This window comes from Neodiprion lecontei, chromosome 5 (assembly GCF_021901455.1).
Source record: "Neodiprion lecontei isolate iyNeoLeco1 chromosome 5, iyNeoLeco1.1, whole genome shotgun sequence".
Taxonomy (NCBI): Eukaryota; Metazoa; Arthropoda; class Insecta; order Hymenoptera; family Diprionidae; genus Neodiprion; species Neodiprion lecontei.
In genome coordinates, this window is record NC_060264.1 from 32,233,091 (window position 1) to 32,259,142 (window position 26,052).

General features: G+C 41.4%; 3 protein-coding genes across 5 annotated transcripts in view; all 3 read left to right on the plus strand.

Moving 5' to 3' along the window:
• The first annotated feature begins 522 nt into the window (after positions 1-522).
• Positions 523-8,714, plus strand: LOC107217139 (plexin-A2). Its single transcript, XM_015654512.2, has 7 exons — positions 523-899; positions 986-2,343; positions 3,005-3,187; positions 5,117-5,848; positions 5,947-6,072; positions 6,192-7,414; positions 7,568-8,714. Exons 2-7 carry the CDS (start codon positions 1,228-1,230, stop codon positions 7,887-7,889), a joined length of 3,702 nt encoding a protein of 1,233 aa, XP_015509998.2. The 5' UTR covers positions 523-899; positions 986-1,227; the 3' UTR covers positions 7,890-8,714.
• Positions 8,715-8,967: 253 nt separating this feature from the next.
• LOC107217138 (putative GTP-binding protein 6) lies at positions 8,968-11,505 on the plus strand. The gene is made up of 4 exons (XM_015654511.2): positions 8,968-9,556; positions 9,631-10,845; positions 10,930-11,116; positions 11,190-11,505. Exons 2-4 carry the CDS (start codon positions 9,835-9,837, stop codon positions 11,420-11,422), a joined length of 1,431 nt encoding a protein of 476 aa, XP_015509997.2. The 5' UTR covers positions 8,968-9,556; positions 9,631-9,834; the 3' UTR covers positions 11,423-11,505.
• Positions 11,506-12,367: 862 nt separating this feature from the next.
• The window catches only part of LOC107217144 (plexin-A4), a 68,394-nt gene continuing 54,709 nt past the window's right edge, over positions 12,368-26,052 (plus strand). The window contains exon 1 of one of the 3 annotated variants that reach the window (XM_046740626.1): positions 12,368-14,772. The gene's annotated coding sequence lies outside the window, so the exon portion shown is untranslated. The remainder of the gene's footprint in view (positions 14,773-26,052) is intronic. The other 2 variants (XM_046740627.1, XM_046740628.1) reach the window with 2 other exon arrangements.

Here is a 26,052-nt window from a genome sequence, read left to right on the forward strand (position 1 = left end):
CTGGCATGAAACAGGTTTTTACAACTAAATTTCGATGTTAAACGCATGTCACAGACAGACCGATGTTACCATGACGCTTACAGTGGATAACCAATAACGCACAGTAGGTACATATACATTATTTAGTACCGTAACCAGAGGAACGTGAAAAAGGACTGAATACTCATTTGGTAGCGTTCTCTGATTTGAAATGGGTTTTTAAAACTGGTTCATTACATGTCTCGGATGGTAAGTGCAGATCTGTTACCGACCGATACTTATCGCACTCAGCGTCACAGAAGCATTGGATCATACAGAGCAGGCTTACTAAAGCGAAGTGTCACTGTAGTAATTTGAAACAACATTTTCAATGCATGACGTTGCGAGATAGAATTTCGTTTGTTGAAAATATTAAAAGTGCTAAAAAAAATCGAAAAAATCGGACCATCATCGGCCAGGTGTCAGTATGATCGGAATGAGAAATTAAATTTTTCAGAATTTTTTCAGATTTGTAAAAACGACTGTTTTTGAAATGGGTTTGAATAATATTTAAAAAAAACGGTTGGCGAAAAAAATTTGAAAAAATTCAGGAGTGCCTTTTTTAGATGGTAGAATCGTATGAAAAATCGCAGAACGAATCAAAAATGATGAGGGAAAAAAGGGGTAAATTTGACATGGAATGCCCTATATATATGTATACGTATATCTCTTGACATTACAAGGATATATCTCGACATTACGAGGAGATATGAATTCGAATATGGCCTTTAACCTCACGCAACGAGCCAACTGATCTGTGCGACACTGTATAAGCGTGTACATAATCAGTATAAGAGTGTACGCTGGATTCGTGTTCACTATGAGTTCGCTCCAGTTCGCTCGCAGTACAGTTGCGATTGTCACAGTGGTGTAGTTTTTTGGTTCGTATAGATATGTTCTAAGTTTGAACTTATCGTTACGTACGATTTACAACTATAATGAGCAAAATTTTTATTAATAATTACAGGAACCAACGTCGTCATCATCGGCGCGATAAGAACCGCGTCAAGGCCTAAAAATCGTGAAACAACGGTAAACAAGAACGTGAAAACCTGAAGAGGCGTTGAAAAACAAGGAAAAGTCTTGAGCGCGAGGCGAAGTGATAAGAAGAAGGAGAGAAATCCCTGAGCGAGTTGGGCGTCTCGAACAAAAGTACGTGGTGGCGTCTCTTGTACATCACTGCACAAGACTACGTGTGAGCGTGTGAGAATGTTACCACGAGGAACAAGGGCGTTGCTCGCCCTGCTGGTACTCTCGTCGTCGATGAGGCCGTCGAGGAGCACGCCCGCCGACATAGTGCACACGTTCGCCGACCCCGACGTCGAGCGTCTGAACCACCTGGTGGTGGACAAGAACACGGGGCGAGTATTCGTGGGTGGTGTGAACTGTCTGTACCAGCTGTCGCCGGACCTGGACTTGGTGGTGAAGGAGGTCACGGGACCGAAGAACGACTCGAACGACTGTTCGATGATCGACTGTCCCGCCGGCGTGATCAAGAAGCTGACCGACAATGTGAACAAGGCTCTGGTCATCGACTACACGACCACGAGACTGATATCGTGCGGCAGTCTGTTCCAGGGGATGTGCACGGTCCGGAATCTCCACAACATATCGGACGTTGCTCAGGAGGTACGGGAGGCCGTCGTCGCCAACAACGCGACCGCGTCGACGGTGGCCTTCATCGCACCGGGTCCCCCGAACCCGCCGGTCTCCCAGGTCATGTATGTCGGCGTGACTTACACGAATTTGCCGTACAGGTCCGAAGTGCCAGCGGTTAGCTCGAGGTCGCTGGACAAGGAGCGGATGCTCTTGATCGCCGAGATGGCGGTGACGACCGGGACGAGAATGTTCGTCAACTCTTTGGCCAGGGATCGGTTCCCCATAAACTACGTGCACGGTTTCAGCAGCGAGGGTTTCAGCTACTTCCTCACCACTCAGCCGAAGAGCACCGCCACCGGAAGCGAGTTCATATCCAAGCTGGTGCGCGTCTGTCACGACGATCAGAACTACTACTCGTACACCGAGATACCGATCGACTGCACGAACGAGCTCAGGAAGTACAACCTCGTCCAAGCAGCCTACGCCGGCAAGGCTGGATCCGACCTTGCCGGGCATCTCGGCATCACCGCTCAGGACGATGTACTCTTCGCCGTTTTCTCCGAAAGCAACGCCACCACCAACAGACCGTCTTCCAGGTCCGCGCTCTGCGTCTACTCCCTAAAAGCCATCAGGAGAAAGTTCATGTCCAATATTCAACACTGCTTTGCCGGGCAGGGGCAGCGGGGATTGGACTTCATATCGCCCAGTTATCAGTGCGTTTCTCCGGTGAGTCTGCTTTGTTCGTTTATTCTGAGTTGGTGTCGTTTTTTTCACCGTAGAATCAGACTTTCAAATTTCGACACATGTACTTTGTTTTTGTTGTCTCACCATTTTCTCATGTACAATTAAGAATTAGTAAAGATCGATGAACATGACCGTTTGATATATTAATTTTTTGCGAGCTCTCCAAATGACAGAAAAAACGATTTATACAAGTTTGATCCTGGTGTTTCATTTCGATATACGCCTAAGTTATCAAAGATTCATATCATTAGGTGTATGGTTTCGTGTAGAATTCATCCACAAGCGAAATGAAATATTATTATTCATTGAAGTTAGACAAACTATGCAAATGTGGTATTGGTATAAGGTGTTCTATACCAAGCGTAACCCTTTTCATATTATACAAATCACTGAACCATTTCGTTAAAAAATTCACGGGTTTCAATTAATTTCTTCTCGCACACGAATGATACTTTTTTGACAAAAAATTATCCTTCAGAACTCAATTCAGTAATTTTTCTAATCCTATTTGTAAATATTTTTCTATTAACACTTATTCTTTGACTGGACTGTAGACGAATCGTTTTTCGTACTGCAAGTCACGTTAAGGTCAGTGAATGGAAGTTAAATGTTTATCTCCCATTTTTTTTTCTTCTTCTTACAGAAGCTGCAGACTATCGCCGAAGATTTTTGCGGTCTCGATGTCAACACGCCTCTAGGAGGTCAGGATCCTATCGCTGCTTTACCGGTCCTCGCTTTCGAGGAGCATCTAACTGCCGTTGCTGCAACATCGACCGGTGATTACACCGTTGTCTTTGTCGGCACGAGCGATGGCCATCTCAAAAAAGCGAGTTGTCTTCTTTCTACTGCTTAATTTTAATTTCTCTTCTTTTTTTTATACTGTATGAACTTATCATCATGCACTATGGTACAGTATATATATATATATATCATATATATGTATGTACCTAATCTCTTCATCCGTCCGATTTTCTCTCATTTCCTTTACAAATTTTCGAAACTCCGTTTTCGCGTACTTGTAGTATAAGATCGAAATTTTTTTCAATAATTTTTTCATCAAACGGCATGTATGTAATATGTAGGATGCAATATCTGTATTAGGACTGCATAATATATTATATATTAGGATGTTCCTCATTTAGGGGTCCGAAAAATTTTCACTGAGCCTTGGCATCTCTTGGCCCTTCTTGGCATTTGGGGGCAAACCTCCCAGATTGTTCTAAATAGTTCCAAAAAAAATCTGCGTAGTTTCTCTCACCAAACTTGAATTTTCCCATTTAGGTAAAAAAAAAAACTTACCATTGACGTGGATTTTCGAGTAAGAATATGAAAAAAAAATTCTATTCTGGGAGAGGGGCGAGGGGGGGATCAAACAGTTTTACGACCCCAGTAATTAAATATAGTTCTAATCAAACTGTATGATCGCTCGTAACGTTGCCAAAATATTTGGATGTCAAGATTTGTCAAAAAGCAGAAGTGGAATCAAATGAATAAACTTGTTTGCATAGCTCCGGGGTTGAAAAAGTATGCTGTACGAATTTCAGGAGAATCGGTTGGGCGGTTTCACTGTAACCTTGATTACGAGAAATGGGAAGTCGCACACATCAATTTTTTGCGATGGCGAATGTATAAGGCATTCCGTTTTAACGATTCTGACTAACAAAAGGTGAGCGTACAGTAAAGTTTCCACATCGAGCTGAGAATACACAAGTTTTTGGGGAACGATGATTCGCCAGATTTTCCATAGTCTCCCTACCATTTTCGTCCTATCGTTCGTTCGGCTTCGGTACAGCAATCGAGCGATTAATTGAATTAATTAAATATTTACTCATTCAACCGTGTATCGAACTGCAGCCCAATCGGCAGGCGGGCAGACTGTATCACTCAACAACTCGATGCAGTATTGCTGCAGTAAGTAACTCATAATTTAACTATAGCCTACCCAAATGTTCAAAGCCTATACTGCATGTAGTCTGCTGCTGCTGCTGCTGCTATATCAATATTAATATATGGATACCGCATAGAGACAATAGTAGTTGACGGACAGGAGGTGTGTATCATCTTTTTGATGGTTAAAAAATATCTTGAATAAAATAATCCCGGTTCCGGTGTTGTGGGAAGCGTTGCATTGCAGTACGCATGTAACGTACGAACTTAATTCTTTCTACCAGCCGGCTAATTTACAGCAGTGGCATCATTCGCTTCTTTCTCCGCTTACATAGGTACACATTGAAAAGTGGTTGGGTGTAGGCGTGTACGTACATACTATACATACTATAATACCCACATTCTAGGAAGGTACACCACGTCTGCAAGAGTAGGAAATTCGTGGGTGGGTCTGACCAATGTGACCGACCACTTACCGCGCGTTTAGAGCAATAAAACTTACTTATACTCCCTTCTTCGGCGCCCTCGTTCTGTCCGCCAACCCACCCCCAAAAACCTACTTTGCTCCGAAGTTGTCAATTAACATGAAACACGCGTAAGTCTGGGTTAATCGTAAATCTTGGCCTGTGATCGATACCGCTTCCACTTCCGCTTCACCGCTACACTTCAACTGTTTCAACCCCTCGGCACCCTCGTGGATTTGAAATTAAGTCCGGCATCGTTCGGCGGCGCGTTACTTTCTTCCTTCCATCCTTTCTTCGACATCGTATTTGAGACAAAAACACACGAATGACGAATATAAATTAATCATGAAGAACTTGGCTACTGCGGTCATTAATTTCTAGTTTTTTTTTTTTTCTCGTTTCAGGTCGTCGTTGAGACTGCGACCTCGGCTCAGAAGTATGGTGACCTTGAGGTGGATCCGAAATCCCCGGTGAATTCGGACCTACATTTTGACTCTCAGCTTATGCATCTCTACGTAATGACACAACGCAAGGTGTCCAAGGTCAAAGTTCAGGAATGCTCGGTATACAAGACGTGTTGGGATTGCTTGGAGGCCAAGGATCCTTACTGTGGTTGGTGCTCGTTGGAGAACAAGTGCAATCTGAGAAGCGACTGTCAGGATGCAGCCACCGATCCCTTGTACTGGATTTCGTACAAGAGCGGTCGGTGCACTACCATAGCAAGCGTCACTCCGAATCAGCTGCAAAGAACGACTGCAAGGACCCTGGTTCTTGTGATAGAGAACCTTCCGACTCTCCCGGGACAGTTTCTCTGCGCGTTCTCGGCCTTCGATAAAACCCTCATAACAAGTGCTACTCGAAAATCGTATGGCGTTAATTGCACCACTCCAAGGACCGATCTGCTGCCGTCGATACCCCAAGCCGAGCACCACTTCACGGCCAGATTGTCCGTCCGAATGACCAGCGGACCCGACCTCGTTGCCACGAATTTCACCTTCTTCGACTGTAACACGTACAGCTCTTGTACCCAGTGCGTTTCGTCGAGCTTCCCCTGCGACTGGTGCGTCGATGGTCACAGATGCACGCACGATACTGCCGAGAATTGCCGCAATGACATATTGGTCACCGGAGTCAGCGTGAGTAGAGCTTTTTGTCGAGGAACAGTTTTAACCGGATTGTTTTCCCTTCATTCAACCTGTGTTATATTGATCCGTTGCGTATTTGTAATTTCCAGAGAATCGGCCCGAGTTATAGAAGTGGACCAGGTTTCTGTCCTACTATTAACGCCACGGATTCTAAAGAAATACTGGTCTCGTCTGGAATAAAGAAAAATATTCGTGTCAAAGTGCATATCATTGGGGTGAGCGCAGAATTTGATCATAAATCTGAAAATTGTCGACCATGTTTAAGATGAAAGATTCTGCATGTAATACGATGGGATAAAAATTCTAAGTATTCTTCTGTTTATCTCTTCAACAGCAATTCATCGTACAAACGAGGTTCGTCTGTCAGTTCAACATCGAAGGACGTGTAACCAGCGTTAACGCACAGCTTCTAGCAGACACAATATATTGCGCATCGACAGAATTTTCATACACGTCAAGGGCGCCTAACATCACGGTACCCTTCGCAGTGATATGGGGGGGCTCAAAACCTCTAGACAATCCTGACAACATTCACGTTGTTATATACCGTTGTAAGGACATGGCTGACAACTGTGGCATGTGTTTGGCTCTCGCTCAAAAGTACGGATGCGGGTGGTGTCAAAGCTCTGATAAGTGCGAGGTGAAAGAACAGTGCAATAATCGAGGTTCCGGCATTTGGCTAAACGGAAATGAAACCTGCCCAAACCCGAAGATTCAATCGTTCGAGCCGCAGCTTGGACCCTGGGAAGGAGGTACCAACGTAACTATACGAGGAATAAACTTGGGGAAAACATTCGCCGATATATACTCTGGGGTGTCGATTGCTGGACTTCCGTGCGAGCCTTACCCTGAATTTTACGTCAGGACGAAACAGATCTTATGCAGAGTTGACGGACCTGGTACTCCTCAGGAGCGAAATGGACCCGTGATAGTCAAGATAGAGGATTTCCGTGGTTACTCGGACGTCAACTTTGAATTCGTCGACCCTGTCATCGAGTCCATATCGCCTAAGTATGGCCCTCGCAGCGGCGGGACCGTAATCAGGATAACAGGACGTTACATGAACGCCGGCAGCAAGATACTCGCCTTCATAGACAATCTACCTTGCTCCATAATAAACGCCGAGGCCAACGAAACCCTCTGTTTGACCAGCGCCAGCAATACTACCCGCAGCGGTGTGCTGAGGATGCATTTTGACAGCGGGTTTAGGCAGTACAACGGCGTTTTCGAATACGTCGACGATCCTACGATAGAATCCGCCGACAGCGGCGTTGCGGGACTAGTTAAAATACCCAAGGGAATTCCCGCCGGCGGTGTAAAGATATCGGTAATCGGGACGAACCTTGGATACGTACAAAATCCTGAGATGTACGTCTACTACCACGACAAAATCTTTGTCTCTCAGTGCATTGCATTTAACCATACAAACATGATATGCAATTCACCCGCCGTCGAAGTATCCGCAGACACTCATCTCGACGCTGAACATCCACCGATGCTGGAGTACGGATTCCTCATGGACAATGTCATGGGCGTACAGAATCTCTCCGCTCAAGGGTTCGTCATAAATATCATTTGTATGCGTTGTTATCACACCCTAATGACTTGCAATACGAGCTCATGTTATACTTCTTTACTCAATCGTCGAAATTTTAATAAACATCAACATTATTACCTTCTGTTTCTGACCGGCATATATATTATTCACAGGCATAAAAGCTTTGTGCTTTTCCCAAATCCGATGTACGAAGTGTTCGAGGAGGAAGTGAAGTACGACAAATGCGACTACCTCATCATAAACGGTCAGGACTTGAACCGCGCGTGCCAGGAGTCTGACGTAACTGTTCAAGTCGGTAATTCGTTTTGCAACGTGACGTCTCTATCGAGACGACAGTTGACGTGTCAACTCCCCCCACCTCCGCCTCCAGTCTTTGATAACATGAGTCTTCAAAACAAGCTGGAACTTCCAGAGGTGACTGTAATCGTCGGAGGTGGAGTGAAGTATAGAATTGGGAAGCTGAGCAGAGTTTAAATGAAGTTCGGAATGGAAGAGCTCGTTTATTTCAAAACTGACAGTTTCAGATCAAAGTAGATCAAGTGACATTGAAATGATTCTCATCAATGGATAACGCTCGCGGCATCTTCAGCATCGTAGCATTTATGGGGGAGACTTTGTTATATACATTTCTGACGATAAAGCTGAAGTTACACAAAACAATAGAAACTCCTTATACGAAATTCACCTCCGATATTCGCAGACTGTTCGTATTTTTTTCTCGAGCCAGACGTCTACGATTTTTCTACTAATTACCGAACGTAAGTTTACCGCTAATCACTTGTCAAATCACGTTCGACAGCTCTTAGTGGGCGAACTGAATTCAGCACCGCCACGGCGCGTGATTCTCTTCTGGATGCTCGGAAGTTAATGACGCTACACAGTTCTGATGTGCCGGTCTCGTCAGTAACGGCGCAGTCTCAAGTTGGCGTCAGGTTTAACGTAAATTTGAATTCTCTAACGAACTTTCGGCCAAATACAATATGCGTAGAAAGAAATGAAGTAGGAAAAAAAAATCCCAGACCATGCCCTTTTAATGTACGAACACATGATTGAAATCAACAAGATAATACTACCAATAATACGTCTTAGATGCAACGTCTACAGACCACTACGTATGTACAGATTAAAGATTTACCGCATCGCGGAGTCTCATCTGTCCGACTCTACCAACGGGTGATTTAAATAAATCGGACTCTTTTTCGATACGATTGGTTGGAAATAGTTAATCCTTTGATGTACATGTACTTGTAGTAGTAAGTAAAAAATATTTTGCAATAAATTTTCAGTTTGAAAATTTTATTAATTATTATTTATTTTATCTGCAGTGATCTTATTTGTTAACATTTATTATTTGTTTGGTTTCATCCACTGCAGTGGCACTTTGTCATGGTAAATGTGCTGTACATTATCTACTGCTTTGGTTTACCGATTTATAATTACTGTCCCCACACCTCAATTAGTTCCAAGAGTCTATTTTGTGAACTGACATCGGTATATTTGTATAATAAATACCATGTACTGTGACTCGCCGGATTACGGCGTATTCGGACTCTGTGTTACCGACAGCCGCAGGAACGTCGAGTGCACGAGGATAGGTTTACGATTTTTTTGTTCTTTCGTTGTTTTTATTCTAGTCAAGTCCTAAAAAAAATACACACGTACTTGTCAACATTTCGTATGGCCCTGGGGCTCTGTTGCACTCCCAAATTGTCGACTAAATCCCTTACCCCCGCCCCCAATATCGATACATACCGGCAACTAATGACTGAACTCGACGCTTTTTACACCGTCAAAACTACACTTATTGCCAGATATTTAACTGACTTAACGTCGATCATAAGCACTTGCAGCAACAATGATTTTTTACTTATCCGGCAAAATTTCTCCCATTAGTCGCTAATCTCTTCCCGTATACTTCACACGTGTTACGTAAGCCTTTCCAGAGCTCACCCTAACCTATGATTTCTCAGTGTACACAAAAGCAATGAGTTAAAAATCTAGGTACATAATATACAATCCGCAGGATATGAATACCGATAGTAAGTCCGTAGCAATTAATTTGGCGGAATATCCGGCGTACGGATCCCACCTGGAGTGCATGACGAGGGCTTTTTTTGCTGGTTTGTCGACATTCACTATAGGTGAGAACACAAGATTCCCAATCGGTTATGTCACATACATACGTGATACTGTTTATTAATCTCTTCACTTTCAGTATTTTCCGGAACTTTTTTCGGACAGCGTCTTTTGAAGAGGAACGCCGTGCTCTCTTCCAAACAAAAAACGATCCTTGCTTCTACTTTTGTCGCATCTGTAGCCTCCTACTTCGTTGCCTCAGAGCGTGTAACTCTTTGCAGAAAATCTTGGACTAAAAATGGCAAAGATTAACTTGTTCCTCGAAACAAGGTTGTGAGCAGATATGTTTAGCCTCAGAAATTTGACACGACGAGCGTCGGGTATGGTAAAGCGCTCTCTACCCATTAAGAGAAAGACTTGTGTTGCAACATTCATGGTGATCAATCGTCGTGCTCATGAGACAACAGAAAAAGAAAAAGATGAATTGGAAGATGAGGAATACGATGAGCTGTCCTCACGATTTCTGGGAATAGCTCCCGGTGGACATGGAGCACTCGTTTTGCAGCCATACATAAAATGGGGAGCAAACAAAAAGAGAAACACAACGCCAGAGTTGCAGCTTGAAGAGGCCGTTACACTTCTTAAAACACTGCAAAACTGGAGAGTGGTTGATAAAATGTGTGTTTCGCTGATGAACTTGAAGAAAAAGGAACTACTTGGGAAAGGAAATCTTGAGAGTTTGAAGATTAAAGTGAGAAGTAACCCGGAAATTACCGCAGTATTCATCAGTACAAATTTGCTCCAGCAAGTGCAAATACAAGAGCTGCGACATATTCTTGGCGTTCCAGTTTACGATCGATATTCAATCGTCGTACAGATATTTAGGGCTCACGCCAAAAGTCAAGAGGCAAAACTGCAGGTTGCAATAGCAGAGATTCCCTACATGTGGATGAAGTTGAATGTCGTTAAAGAGACCCGAGAAGAACACGTGGGTACGTTTGAATCACATCGAAAGCTTCTTCAGGTCCGCGAAACCAAGCTTAAAAATGCCCTCCTTAAACTTAAGGCACAGAGACATTTGCTGAGGAGTAAACGATTACAAAATAAGATTCCCACTATCGCTGTTGTCGGCTACACAAACGCTGGGAAAACTTCCTTGATCAAAGCTCTCACTGGAGATTCAAGCCTGCACCCTAGGAATTACCTCTTTGCAACTCTCGATGTCACCATCCATCAAGGCACTCTACCCTCAAGACTGAAAGTATTGTTCGTCGATACTATTGGCTTCATTCAAGATGTGCCTGCCACTCTTATTGAGCCGTTTGTAGCAACTTTAGAAGACGCCATGAATGCTGTAATTGGCTTTTGATTACGCTCATTCTATTCTTTTGTCTTCAGTCAGTCATGCTCTTTTGACCGATGAATGTTTTATTACCAGGACATTATCTTGAATGTGCATGATGCAAGTCATCCGGACAGGCAGGCCCAGATGGACCACATGCAAGCAACATTAAAAGGCTTGATTAAAGACCAGGTGGTGATAAATGTTGCAAATAAAATTGACCGAATATCAGAAGATATACCTCGACTGAATATGCTTGGTGTGTCAGCCACTAAGCTAATAGGTAAGTTGTTTCCAAAGTTTCAGAAATCAGAGTTGTACAGAGTTGTATTGAACATTGCCTTTGGAATCCTCAGGTATAGACGGTTTACGGGATGAACTCGATAAGTCGATACTAGGGGCAACAGGACGTACCATAGTCCGTATTAGAGTGCAATCTGGAAGTAGAGCATCAGCTTGGCTCTACAAAGAAACCACAGTGACCAACGTAGAAGCTGATCCGGAAAACGCCCAATACTTGTTTATGGATGTGATTACTACTGAGTTACAGCTTAAAATGTTTCGAGTATTTCTAAAAAAATATGAATAAAGAAGAGACCGCGGCTAAATTTCTATAACTGGAATCAGAATAGGTTCTGTCATAGGTTTAATAAATATGGATTCTCAACGAAATTTTTCTAGCTCAAAGTATTTTGGAAGTATTCTTTTTTACTTCAAAAACTTAGAAAGTGGCGGTACTTCTTTACCGACAGAGCAACGAAATGCCCTATAAGGTACCGTGGCAAAGAACCGCGAATAACGCCAAAGATCAGTGTTATCAATACGGCTAGTACAGACTTCCGAGTCAATCAGAGTGACGTCAACAAGATGGATAGTAGCTGCGCAAAGTATCCGACTACTAGCGCCCTCTGAGTAATCTTGCTCAACGGAGGAATTTACTAATATACCGGGTGACTCTGAATTCTTAAAGCAAATGCGACCTCCCACACCTCACCAATCTTCGAAGTCGTACCGAAGAACGATCAAGCTTCATGGCTGGAGGTAATGTCATACGCGAAACAAAATATGGTTTCTGATTTTAGTTCATCAGGGCTCCGAGATCATATTGAAAATTGTAAATAACTCATGGACACCAACATCGGTCTGGAACGATGAGTCTCGTTTCCGGAGCGCTTGCAAAGATGTTTGCGGAGATCGATTTGCATTGCGAAACTTGACGCAAGAGCAAGATCGTTCAATTATAATATAAATAAATCATCGACTAGCGTGATTGTCAAATTTTTTAAAATTTTTCCTGCGAAGCACAGAGCTGCTGCTCGAGGACACCTGGTATATACCGGGCATCGAGCATATTGTACGAAATGGATAGTAGCAATTTCCGGGTCGCCGCGCTGACGTTATGGAAACGGTTAGTAGTTACCGACGGAGCGAACCCCGAAGCATCCCCCGCATGACGGGGTGGGACCGGTTTTCTTGTTTTAGGTAGTAGGAGCGGCCGGGTCGTCGGGAGAGTGGACGGTGTTTTCTCAGACGGATAGTACGCAAAGGTGGGAGTAGCGGCAGTAGCTGTAGGGGACTGGGGAGCGAAACGAGTCGCGCAAGTGCGTCCGTCCGCGTCGGTACCGAAAAATTAGTAGCGAGAGAAAATCCGGGTGAAAGGTAACCTGGACAGTAGAACGTAACGGAAAGAATCGTATCCAGAGGAACGCGAAGTTGGTCGGAAGTATAGGAGAAGTCAAAACTGACGGTGACAATTTTCTGGCGGATAAGTGTAAAACAGATAAAAGCGAGCGGATGATATCCGCGCGAAAGAAAGATATAAAACAAAAGAAGGAAAGGAACAAGGCACGCACAGTGGAGGGATATCGACGACACAAGGCGGCAGCGACGTGAACAAATCGCACCTCAACAGAAGAGGTTTCATCCATCTCCAATATCTCTGTCTATATATATTGTGTATGTACGTTACCTGTATGTATATATAGGTATATATTTACGCGAGAGGATCGACCAACTGTCACATTGGTCGCCATTTTATTAATCTGGTAGCGCCGACCACCGCTCTTCGTGCTGCTGCTGCTGTTGATGCAGCGTGTGTCTTCTCCACTTATGCTTCCATCCTGATGTCGAATAGGAGAAGACAGCAGCAGGGCGCGACCGAAAAACTGGCCGACGGTGGTGTGCGGTGAAAACAATAAATAAACCCGTGTATCCTCCGCGAGGAGGAGAACCAACCAACCAACCAGCCAGCCAGCCAGCCAGTCGGGGTGTTAAGGTGGTGCTGCGCATACCGCTGACAACGACGACTACGGACAATGAGGAGAATATAACCAACAGTAGTTGATGAATAAAGACGGCGAGTCGTGTTGCGCCCGTGGCGTCGTTGAGTAGAGAAAAGTAGAGAACAGAAGATCGAGGAGGAGACGGCACAGTGCACATAGGCTTCGAGTGTTTTCTTTTGTGAGTGTGATATTATTCTACGTGTTTGTTACGTGTGGTATGTGTGTGTTTTGTGCATACGCGTTTGTTGTTTCGCCTTCTACGTATAAATTATACACTACTTGTGCGTGTACTTGTACAGTACCTGCATGTATGCACACCTCTCGCTCTCTCGACCTGGATTAGTAACTGATCTCCCGTAGTAGTAAGGATAAGGAACCGGAGGCGGCGAAGCCTTGAGTCAGTGAGCACGTTGGTGAACGTGAGCAGTGAGTCGACCGTCATTCTCGTCTAGCGTGACTACTAACCTACCACCCCCCTCGCCGTTAGAGAGTGTATTTCTCACGACGGTTCTTTTAGTTCATGGTTCTCGCTTTTGCCATAGAGGATACGACACATACGGAGACACAACACGCGCGCGCATGCTGTAGGACAAAAGATGATCTGCAACTAGTGTTCCTTGATCTTGTAAACAAGTGAAGTGAGGAGGTAAACAAAAGACAAACCGCCACCGCGCGCAGTTCGAATAACCGTGAGAAGTGATAACATGCGATAGGGAGATATTTGACTCGTCCGTTATCTATCCTCCTCCTAATCGCGGCTGTGGTCATAAGACCGGTGTAAAACGACGAGGTGCTTAATCGTCGAGGAATTCTCAACGAAGCGAGGAAAAAAATTTAAGACGAGATAGAGGGAGGGGGATTTTTTTTGGGTTCACGCCTGGGGGATCGGGGGCGGCCACCACCGCCATGCCTTGCGATAGTTTAGACAACAATCAGCATCCGTGCAGGAACAACGTCGGGGGTTTCGATAACATTATTTCGCAGGCCAGCGGAGAACGGTGTACAAGGTGGTACGAGATGAGATACGAATTGCTCTGTGCCTGATCTAGAACGTAGGAGAAATCCGTATCGTTAACGCCGCCGTTGCGTCGAGGTGACAGGGAGGAAGTAGGTATTTAATAGATGAGAAGAAAGTGAAGAGGAGAAAAGTAAAAGGAGATTACAAAGAAACCCGAACAATTTAAATACTTAAAGGTAGTAGTTAGATAGGACAATGTGAAAAAGAATTTTGGGAGAGTACAGCAAGTATATTATATAATTAAAATTGAAAATTGACAAGAAAATATATAAAAAAATAAATAAATAATAAAAATGAAGAGGTGTATAAAGTACTACGCTGTAATAGTTACCTAGATAGACGAAAGGGGAAACAAATGTGAACGCAACAACGAGGAATTTCTATATCTACTTAAAGAGAAGATTTAGAAGGTAAAATAAAATAAAATAACGAACCAACGGAACGCGCGAATGACTAATAATTATAATAGTAATAGTGATTATACGCCGTAACGATGCAACAAATTATTGGCGTGAAAACGCGATTTGTTTTTGTAGTGGAAAACTGGAAGATCGAATTTGTTAATCGACAAACCGAAAGAGATAACGAAAAGGAAGCAGCATAGAACCACGAAGATAGGAAGGAAAAGTTTCAATTTCGGTGTGTTTAATCATTATTCTTTCTGTGTGTGTTGTTATCGTTGTTACTCCTACTATTGCTAGATTAATAATGCTAGTATCGATGTCTTTGCTTTTATCGTTGCGATTGCGATCGTCAGTGCGGTGAGTATAATCATCATAATCATCGTAATCATCGCTCGTTTTCTTTTTCTTTTTCTAAAGTTCAAAAGAGAAGAAAATTAAGGAGAAAACACGCAACCGCAGCAATGAGAATTGCGACAAATTGAGTAGATAGCAGAAATTCACGCATCGGATATCGAACCACGTGTTTCCTTATGTGTTTTAAGAACTTACGTACTTACACACACTATTGCTCAACCAACCAACGATGCATGCCTGCAGGATATATAAACTGTGAATGCCGCGCCGATTAATCACTGTACGTATACATCGCGTCATTGTTGTATGTTTCTTTTATTTTCTTTTACTTCACGGCGTCCTTGTCGCTTGTTGATGTGCGAAACTAGTACCTATTTATACATACATTTACGTACATCGTACAAGTATCGATGAAACAATTATACGTGCACCGAAGTCTGAACAGGATTAATTCTCCTGGTGGAAAGAAGAGGGAGAAACTGGCGTCTACTGGTACGTCGTACGAAATTCACCTCCCCACTTGAACTATCTAGAAAGACATATGAAAAAATAAAAAATAAATAAATAATGACTACACTCTTCCGTGCTCGTTCGTTCGACACTTCATGCATAGAGAGGGAGAGAGGAAAGAGAGCAGCTCGACTGATTTATCCCTCCTTCGTTCCTTACTGCACCCTCACACGATGTCTTATCTTGAAATTTTTCTCCCTTCTACTTATCTTCTACTTTTTCGCCTTTCTCTCTCGCGTCCCGTCGTCCCATCGTTGTCCTCGGCGACCCTTCAGGACCCTGACTTTATATCCCCTTGGTGCCTTTCTCCTGTGTTGTATTTTTCTCTTTCGGGCCGTTTTGTGTGTACATTACATGCATACCAGCATCGAGACACCCGGTATTGGAGAGGAGAGAGGGAGCGAGTCGCTGTTTTACGCACAGGTATGCTCTGGGGAGAGCGTAATTTCCCGCACATCGTCTAGATCGTCTCATTCGAGTTTTCTCTCGCGTGATCCGGGTTTCGAATTTGTGGAAACGCCCTGTATCGAGACGCTTTCGGTTCATTCTTTATTAGCGTATTGAAGTTGGTAACATTATCGTAACGATTCATGCTGAGGAAAAACTGTTATTCCGCCATTTTGAAATTGTCCGTGAAATTCATTAGAGCGTAATAAAACAAAACATACTCATATTTCGATATCTTAGTTCCTTCGAAATCATTGTAAAATTAAGAAAATAGTGTTTTTTTCCTCAAAATTTTCGGTTAGGAAATCGGTCCGAAGAATCTGAAAAGATCAGGGCTGGAAGACAATCTAGGGGTTTTTTGATTTTTTTTTTATATCAATCTAAAAATAAAAAAATCCTCAGCGTTCTTTCTGGATCTGGATATTTTCACGTTTACTCTGCAGATTTTGCCACCAAAGAATCCATACAATTATCATTTACCTATGACGAAAGTATAATTCGCAAATACGAATGTAATCGCACGTTGTTCATAATAATAAATTGTTACACTTCCTTGAAGCAACGATTTGTCACTGGTATGAATCACACCTCATTACTTGTATTCGTATCATTTTGTCGAAATGAATTAGTTTGATTGACTCTAATCTTTATCTTGAGTTTTTCCAGAAACTTTCGAGAGGATGAGTGTTAAAACGATATTTGTGTGTGCGTATGGTTGTGTTTGTGAAAGCAATCATCACTGACCATAAATAGCAGCGATGATATTACGTTCTGTTGAGTTTTGAAAAATTATTCTCGGCGTATTGTATGTACGTACCAGTGACAGAAAATGACGTTAGGATGAAAAGGAAAATGACTGAAAAATTTTTTATCATCCGTACATTCACAGATGACGACGGTGATGCGTAGTAACCACAAAAAATACGAATAACGATACACCGCGCGATACATCGATGATAATAATAAACGGGGATTTCCCCTTGACGGTGTAGTTATTATTATACACATATATATGTATAATACACCACCATTTGGATAATAAATTGGGGATACGTAGCACGCGCATTCGATACGCTTACATTATATATGTCCAAAAAAAAGAAACATGAACAAAAAACACACAAATCAGATGCGATTTACCTCTCTGATGATGGTTGTTGGTTACACCGGGGTTGTTGGTCGTCGAGTGCTCGTTATGCAAACGAACGAACGGATGAATTTCGCGCTACTTTGTACACGTTACTAGTACGTGTACGATTTGTTATATGTGTATTACACGCTCGTTTTTCCGAAACAATACAACCAGTATTTTTGGTGTAAGTAACAGACAGGATAGGTATGCGATATTCGTACAGCTTGAATGAAAAAAAACAGACACACACACACGCACCCAAAAAAGAAAAATAGAAAAAAAAAAACGTATTTCGGACGGACGGAGTCGAAATTTGATCCCGCACTCGCGATATATGTACCAAGTATACGTCCGCTTCGTTCGTTTGAGTTCGTTCGTCGTTCTCGTTCCATTTACGAGCGATAATAACGGGTTGGTTTTGCGGCTAGTTCCTCCTCATATAATCATCCTTATATTTCTCTCTACCGAATATGAATATCCGAAAATAATTTCGTCTCGTCTATCGTCTTTTCGTTTATCTATTTATTGACGGTTGTATTTTTTTATTCTTCTTCTACTATTAATCATCCCTTGTACAAGTGCACTCTGTATTATCCTAAGTTTCGAAAAATTGAATGCAAACTGTAAAGAGAAAAAGAAAACAAGTTTTCACGTCGGACGAAGCTAATTAAGTTAGTGTAAAATTAACGTAACGAAATACGAGATAGAAAGAACTCATCTTTGTGCAATTTTCGAACGAATTCCAAAGTTTTTGTCTTTTCAAAATATAATTATGTTTACCGTGTTATGATTTACCGAATTTCAGACAATTCTCGACAATTTTTTCCCCCTAAAGTCTGAAATTGATTTGGAAACTGAACTCTTTCAATGTCGTTGAAAATTTTTCAAAACAATGATTTTCATTTCAAAATGCACTTCGTTACGTTAAAATTCGCTAACTTCGATCTGTTTCTTCTTTTAGACCATCGCCGCGTGACGTCACACGACGATGACGAAACAGTCGGTAATAATTCATGAGGCACTATCTTCTCCGGTTTCGTTTTCCTTGCACGAATTCAGTTGTAGCGCGAAACTGTTTCTCTTCTTTCTTATCTTCATCTTCTTTTTCAAATTTCACTCTTTCTCTCTCCATCTCTCTGGCTGTTTCGTTTTTCTTCACCTCCCAAAGCGTTGAATCGATTATCAGACACATGCATTATGCATACACGTGTGTTTTCGACGATGAGAGCAGGTTAAATGGCTGTATGATACATACGTATTTAACCGACGTTGCGTTTCGCGAGGAGGACTTTATACATCGACTTGAGAGGAGTTTAACGATTTGGTCGTGAAGTTGGTAGTAGAAGTGGCGTTCCTTCTCGCCCGCCCCCGCAGTTTAATAACTTTCTCGTCTGTTCTATATGTACTGCATGTATAAAGTTGTATGTACCTCTATATTTATATATATATATATATATATATATGTATGCATAGCTACTCTATCTGAATTTATTAGCCAGATATCCGTGCACGATTTATGCATGAATTTGTACACGACGATATTAATATACACAGCTAACAACCATCCGAACGCTTATACACGAGAACCTTGGAAATGCGAGGATGATGATTTCGCTGTCGATAGTAGGTACGAATCGGGATCCGTGTGATACGCCGAGATCCGCGTTTTCTCTTTTTCACTTCCTTTCGAAGAGAGAAGAAAAATAAACAGAGCATTTCGGAACAGTGACTGACTGACGTATGGAATGGAATTGCGCCGGAAATCATATTATATATACTTATTATTAGTAGATTTTCTTTTATGGACCCTTTTAGTTACACATTATCGTACTGAGTTAACTTTTATAACAAGATAGTATCCTAGGGTTTTTCGGATCCCTGCTTATAAAATCTGAAATCGAATGTCAAAAATTCAAGATGGCGGATACAATACGGCGGCCAAAAGTTTCGGATCTCAGCGAATCCGATCAAAAAACTCTATGCAGGGGCTTTCGGGTTCGCTGATTGGATTTGCCATACTGAATTTTCCAAATTTGATTTCATATTCGTAATCAGCGACCCCAAAAACACATGGACAGAGTTTTTTTTCCGGATTCGATCGAATTTGAAATTTTTGTCCGCCATATTGGATCTGCTATCTTGAATTTGAGAAGTCCGATTGCAGAATCGCAACCAGTAACTACAAAAACTTATAATTTATGTAAAATATGTATACGTGTAGAGGGGTAACTTTCTCGGAAATGAATTATTCCTTCAATTTTCACAATTTTTTTTCCAATCAATTCGCTTCCAACAACAATAATTTACATTATATCGCAATAGTTACTCTTGAGTATTGAAAACCTGTCAGTGTACTATCAGAAATAGTAAAAAAAAACCGCGAAGAAATATGTTTTCCAAGTTTTCTAAATACACAAAAAATGGATATAAAATAGGTGGTAAGAATACTTACCGCTATGATTCAAAGGATTAGTGTGTGTACTTAACTTTATGGTAATGGTGCATTTTCGGGGTAAAAATCGTCCTTTCCTCGTTAAAATTCACTCTCTTGAAACTGTTGGAGTTCTAAGTATTCGATTTTTTTTTTATTTCGTTTTTTCTTTTACACACATTTTCTCAAATCGTATTCATACATATGCAGTGAATTATTATTGTTTTTCTTTTACACGATTTTCACAACGACTCGTCGTTTCATCGCTGTGTGTACATTTATATGCCTGATAATTATCATTGTATCATACTCATCTACACTTGGGCAAAATGAATCTGAGCGAAACTAACACAATCTCAATAAACGTAACATAATCCATGACCGCCGAATCTAACCTTAGAATACCGCGGAGATAATGACTTGTTGGATTGACACGTATTCTAAGGTTAGATTCGACGGTCATCTGTCATGTTATATCTATTGAGATTGTGTTAGTTTCCCTCTCGGCCGACTGTGGCGCTGTAGGTTTCTCTGTGTTGCCAACATAACTGTCTGGTGTAAAAAATTAGCCGTCTCAGATCCATTGTCCCTAAGTGTACAATGTGACATATGTTATACGTGCGTACCGAGCTCGATTACTGACCTACGCTTCGAGAATTCTGTACGATTAGGTATTGAGATAGGCTGTGCTGCGAGCAGCCCTGCGGAACCTACTCTCCTCGACCTTATAGGTATAGTTCATCACTCGCGTGACGTGACGTGTTTCAGAGAGGTTAGCAGGCATAGACAGGCACAGGCAAGTCGGGCAGCAAGCAGGGCGTTGCCTCTCTCGGCCCGCCTGTCTGCACCCCGAGTAAGGTACATATTACAAAAACCTGACACACTGACGACTCTGGGACACTGGAACCGAATTTGTTTTTCTTTCTAATCTTCTTCTTTTTCTAACAGCAATAAGGTTTTTTTCGTGCAACGCACACGTATTAGCACGCAAGCAAGTCAATACTCTACGTACTGTAAAAAGTACGATTACGGGTTGATACGGAATGAGAGAGATACTGCGGTCAATTAACTTATCTAATCTTTTACGTACAATACCGCGAACCTCAATCATTTGTGAAACTGAAGCCAGCAGCAGCTTGGGTTTGCAGCCAAACGTATTAAACTTTTTGGAAATAGAATAATACAGTTCACTGTTATTCTAATAAATTTATAAAAATATCGGGGGTTCAAGGTGTTTCATAAAATTTTGATTCGACGAATTCTCTACCTCATTCGAATGAAACGTTAGAACGTTTGCCTGGTAATTCTGACTGCTAGCTTCAGCCTCGTCGACGATTTCTCATTTATTCTTTCGTTCCTTCTTTCTCTCTCTCTCTCCCTTTTTTTTCATCTTCGTTTACTTGCGGAAGATTGATTATTCGTTATAAAAATGTACTAAATTTCGCTTCAAACTTGCACTTTTTCATATCATGTTCATCATACAATATTCAATCAACCTGTTTCGACAAATTTTTCTTTCTTCTCTATTTATTTAATCGAAAAAAAAACTTGATTCAATATTCACTGAGAAATTATCCGATGGAAAATACATGTTTGCTCAATTTTACGAATGTCTACACAGATATTTGTAAAAAAAATGCGCTTCCGACAAGTCTCTTATTCATAAAATATTTCTCGGGAAAATAACGATTATTCACATATATATATATATATTAAATTGAATTGAAATAACAGTATCGTGTCTCATGTACATACGTATATATGTATATGTAATCTACGTTATACGTAGATATATATGAATATATATATATATATATATATATATATAAAATATATATATATGCATGTAACACATACAACAGTATCGAATTTCATCCACGAACAGAAGCATCGTCGTGATTATCTGACGTTGGCCGGTTATACATAACAATATACATAACACGCTATGTATACAAGCGCAGTGTGCGCGTCGCGTTGTGTGAAGTCTTTGATAAATGGGGAATATGCGTATGCTTATACGCGTTTGTATATGTATATAACATGTATCTGGGAAATCTAATATATTTAGGCGCATATCGGGTGGCTTGTAATTCTATATACCTATTATTTCTGCTCCTTTTATACATGAACGATGGTAATTCAATGTCCAATTACGAGATAGTGAATTCACGTGGGTATCGCCACTTTTTTTTTTTTTGTTTTTTTAAACAACAAAAAGAAAGGAATAAGTCGAAGATAAGAGTCATTCCGTTTCATAACACACAGCAAGTCAACAATCGTTAGCTGCAACGAATTTAAAAATTGATGCAAAAAAAATGAATGTCAAGAGTATACGTGTTTATTATACATATGGTATTTTCGTCCGGCACTTTGAGATTGATTGATTAATTGATTGCTTCCTTGCTTGCGACTGAATGATTTAACATTTTCCTTACAAGACGTCGGGAGTAGAAAAAAAGAAAAAATTGTGTGTACATGCAAATTATACCGATCATGTGAATTAGAGTGAAATCTTTTCTTTCTGTTTTTGAGCGAAAAAATTCTTATCACTTCTCACACGTTCACGAATTCCGTACTTATACGTACTAACAATACGTATACGAATCGTGACAACAGATTAGGACAATTTGTCTCCATATAACGCGTGGTGGAGTGATGTAGCAACCTCGGTCGAAATAATGTAATTAGCTCAGAGCGCGGGTGTATGTAATTTACAATACATGCATAGATGTAGATGTTACGATATGTGCATACCTTTGGGTATGTAACGCGTATTCTGTACAGTTGTAAAATTAGAAACACATATTAATACAATCGTAGGGCTGAGCTGTGGTGACAATAATAATTAAACTCCTCCGACACTCGATTATGCGGTTCCTACTCCCGTAGTCGTCTTCTACATACAACATATATACATATACATATAATGCATGATTGCAGTATAATATCATACCACAATAGACTTAATTCTGTACACTTTGTGCGTAGTTGTATTAAAGGTGTGTATGTACGTGTGTGTGTGTGTAGATATCGTTCAACGCGTGGGCATTGCACTGCGTGCCTTTTCTTCACATACATCTAATCTAACCGACGCGAGGCACAGAAAACTCTGGTGGAGAAGTCGAGGCCTGGCCCGAGTCGTCGAGTCCTCGTCGCGGCGGAGTTGAGAGATAAGAAATTTCGAAGAAGAGAAAGAAAAGGCCAATGAACGTCGTCGCGAGCTAGAATTGAAATATGAGATAGAAAAATGTGTTAAGAGATTAAACGCTCTTGGATTATAACAATATAGAGCGGTTACGGTTACGGTAATAACAGTGTAATTGCGATATCTGATCTGACTTGACTGAGGATTCTTGCGAAGTCTACGCGGTGTAGTAAAAATTGCGAGAAAATGATGCGCAGAGACTACTTGGGTTTATTATTCATGATTCGGAGGAAAGACACTGTCTCACAGGGTTTTTTCGTTTTCTCTATAATCTTGATACAGATTGGAAGGGGGGTTACATCTTGGACGGTCTAAAATAATACCTATTTTAGGAGATTGCGTTTTTTTTTTTTGTCTTAGAATATGAAAACATTTGGAGCAATTTGAGTTTAAGAACTTTATTATTTATAATTTCAAAAATATTCTAGAATTTTTTTCATTTAAATTAATAACGATATGGCTGCAGAAGTATTTACATTTTCTTTTAAAAAAATTCCTAAAAAAAGATATGTTAGACCGTCCAAGCTGTACCCCCTTTAAGGTCAACGCACAAAGTTATAAACTCTCTAGTGCAATTCAGTCGAATGCTACACGGAAAATAGTATGCAGAAAAGAAAACTATGTATAAAAAAATTGACCTACGATATTTATACTTTACGACAGTGAGTAGGGATTTTATTTATGTCCCTAGTTTTCTAGACATCCATTCGAATCATCTAGAGACTTTTCTTCTGTTTCTGTCTCGGGTTATGTTATGTGTTTTCTGTAACATAGAATGAAAATCCTTACCGAATATAATCTGACGGGTACTCAAAAAGTATTTTTCGATTAGCCGTATATTTTCTTCACTAGTTTCATCGCGCGTATAGATTCCGTGAACGATTTCCCAGCTTTGAAAAATTACGTTGAATATCATCGCAGTTTTGCAAAATTTGGATATCTACATGTAATCAGTATTCAACATTGTCATAGATCTACGTATGAAATGCAAACTCGCGTACAGATACTGTTTCGCCCTGCCGCTAAATCTTATTTCAGAGAATTCCCCAATCCTCTCCGCATGTTTCAGATTCCAATATCTACATATATGCTTGTACTATATGTATCATATACTGTATGCATGTACTCTGTGCACATGGTATGCGCTGCACCGCAAGCATGTGTCCATGCATACTTATAATGTAACACGAATACTCGCAACCAGATCGTCTTTTACGGCGAGCAGAGGTCCGACGGAAGGAATGTAGTACCCACGCGATCCGTCCGTCGGGTGGTCCCTTCGTTCTTTCCTCCGTTCCTCCGTTCCTACGAATCCTCCGTTCCTTCGTTCGGTCGTCGGGCAAACATTATTACATTATGTCTACCGCGATCCGATGCGACGATGACGATACAGCATTCCGGTTTCCGTGCCGTGGAAGAACTGTCCGTTCTTTTTCATCATCTTCTTATTATTCGTCTTTCTCTTCTTCCTATTCTTCCTATTCTTCTTCTTCTTCTTCTTCTTCAAACTCTGTAATAATAATAATGACAATAATAACAGTAATGACAACAATGACGCAGCGCACGTGTGCCATGCATGAAAGAGGAAGAATATTTCTTGATTCTTTAAAGTGAAAACTTCTCGTCGCGTCCGGCATCTCATCTTCTAGGATGATGTTATGATATGTATGCGTACCTATAAACGAGGCTGAAGATATTGACGCTAATCTATCGAAATGTTGAAACAAAAATTACTATTTTTCATCTTTAGAATACTTGAAGAAGTTGAATTTACACAATCTGTGTTTGTTGATGCTGTATTAACAGTTTACTCGAGTAATCTTAAAATCGCAGAATAATAATTTTTTCCAACGATGCATCGTTGCATTAACGCTACAAACTTCAGCCTGATACCTATAATCCCTATTGTGCGTCAGAGAGAATTTGCACCACAGTGTAATGAGTCGCGTGTGCTACAGCGCAGCTTTTCGGACGAACCAATAGAAAAGTTCCGCCAGTTGACGTCACAACAAGCGGTTAATTCAAAACTGTTGAAAGATTCCGAGGTAGATTAGAATGTTACACTTGAAACGTTGGCTACATTCCTCAGTCCATGCGTAGCGGAAATGCGAATACTTTTACCTCCGCATGCCCCACCACGATTCTTACCGTCCTTAACCGAACAATTGAACATTTTATTGAATTCGTGAAAGGATGCGACTCAACGCGATCTGCGACCCGCCACGTTTGTTTATACGTTTATCAAAGTGTAGTTGAGGTTATGTTGTATTTTTTTTACGTGTGCGTGGGCTTGCGCTGTAGGGTGAATATGACTTGCCGTGACGTAAACTGGCGGAATGCGCGACCTTGTACGAAAACTGGTCCTCTATCGAGCACACATTACTCCTTACACTATGACTTGCGCACACGCAGGTTGTGTATGCATAATGGTGCATTTTCTTGGCAGATTGAACGTCCGACTGCGCATGTGCGCGATTCTATTGTTACGCAGGTTTGCCAACTCAAGATTCTGTTGTCAAACTCGGCTTGTTGAGGTTATGTTGTAGGTGGAACAAATTCCTATTTTTTTGAAGACTGATTACTGTTACGAATAGGTAATCATAACCTCATAATATCAGACAATTTGATGTCAAATGCCCGGTTTCAAATAAGTTGTCACCCCTGTGCAGCCAGCTATCAGATGTCAAAATATTGCCGCGTTACGATTATTTTTCATCCGTGCATACATCGAAACAATATTCATGTACAGAATGAACATCTAACGACTGAATAGTCTGTCATTTGCTAAAATTTAATGCTCTTACGCTAAAATTCGAGAACAACTGTTTGCCAGGGTGACCAACCGTCATAAATTCTGGAGAAAGTTCGCCGCGATGTAGGATGTAACCTCGAAAAGTTTTGACAGCTGTTGCTGTTGAACGCAACTCCCACAAGCGTAAACTGTCAAAATTTTTGAGGTTACGTTCACCACGGTTGGTCAGCCTGGTAAAAAACCGGTCTCGGATTCTAGCGCACGCGCATTAAATTCTACCAGATTACGTAGCATTCAGTCGTTAGCAATTCGCTCTGTATAGCATGCGGATACATTTCGCATTATATGTGCAGCCGTCGGTCACTCAGTCTGATGAGTTTCGCCGTTCCTTCGGTATGCAATTGGTATAACACAAATACGTACAGCCATGGCACGTATCAACACGTGTGACATGCGAGAGCCGCGAAAACGACCCGCTATAGAGAATGGCAGGGGGTGGGGGAGGTGACCGCCTCTTCCGTTGTTGCACGTAGCATGAATCATGTTCCGTATAAATACATAATACCTAAGTGTACCGCCTCATGTCCGTAGGTATGTCATTGCTGCATCATGTATCGCAGGACGTAGTCTCTTGAATTCGCATTGTAGTTAGTCAGTCAGTCAGTCAGTCAGTCCATCGTCGTC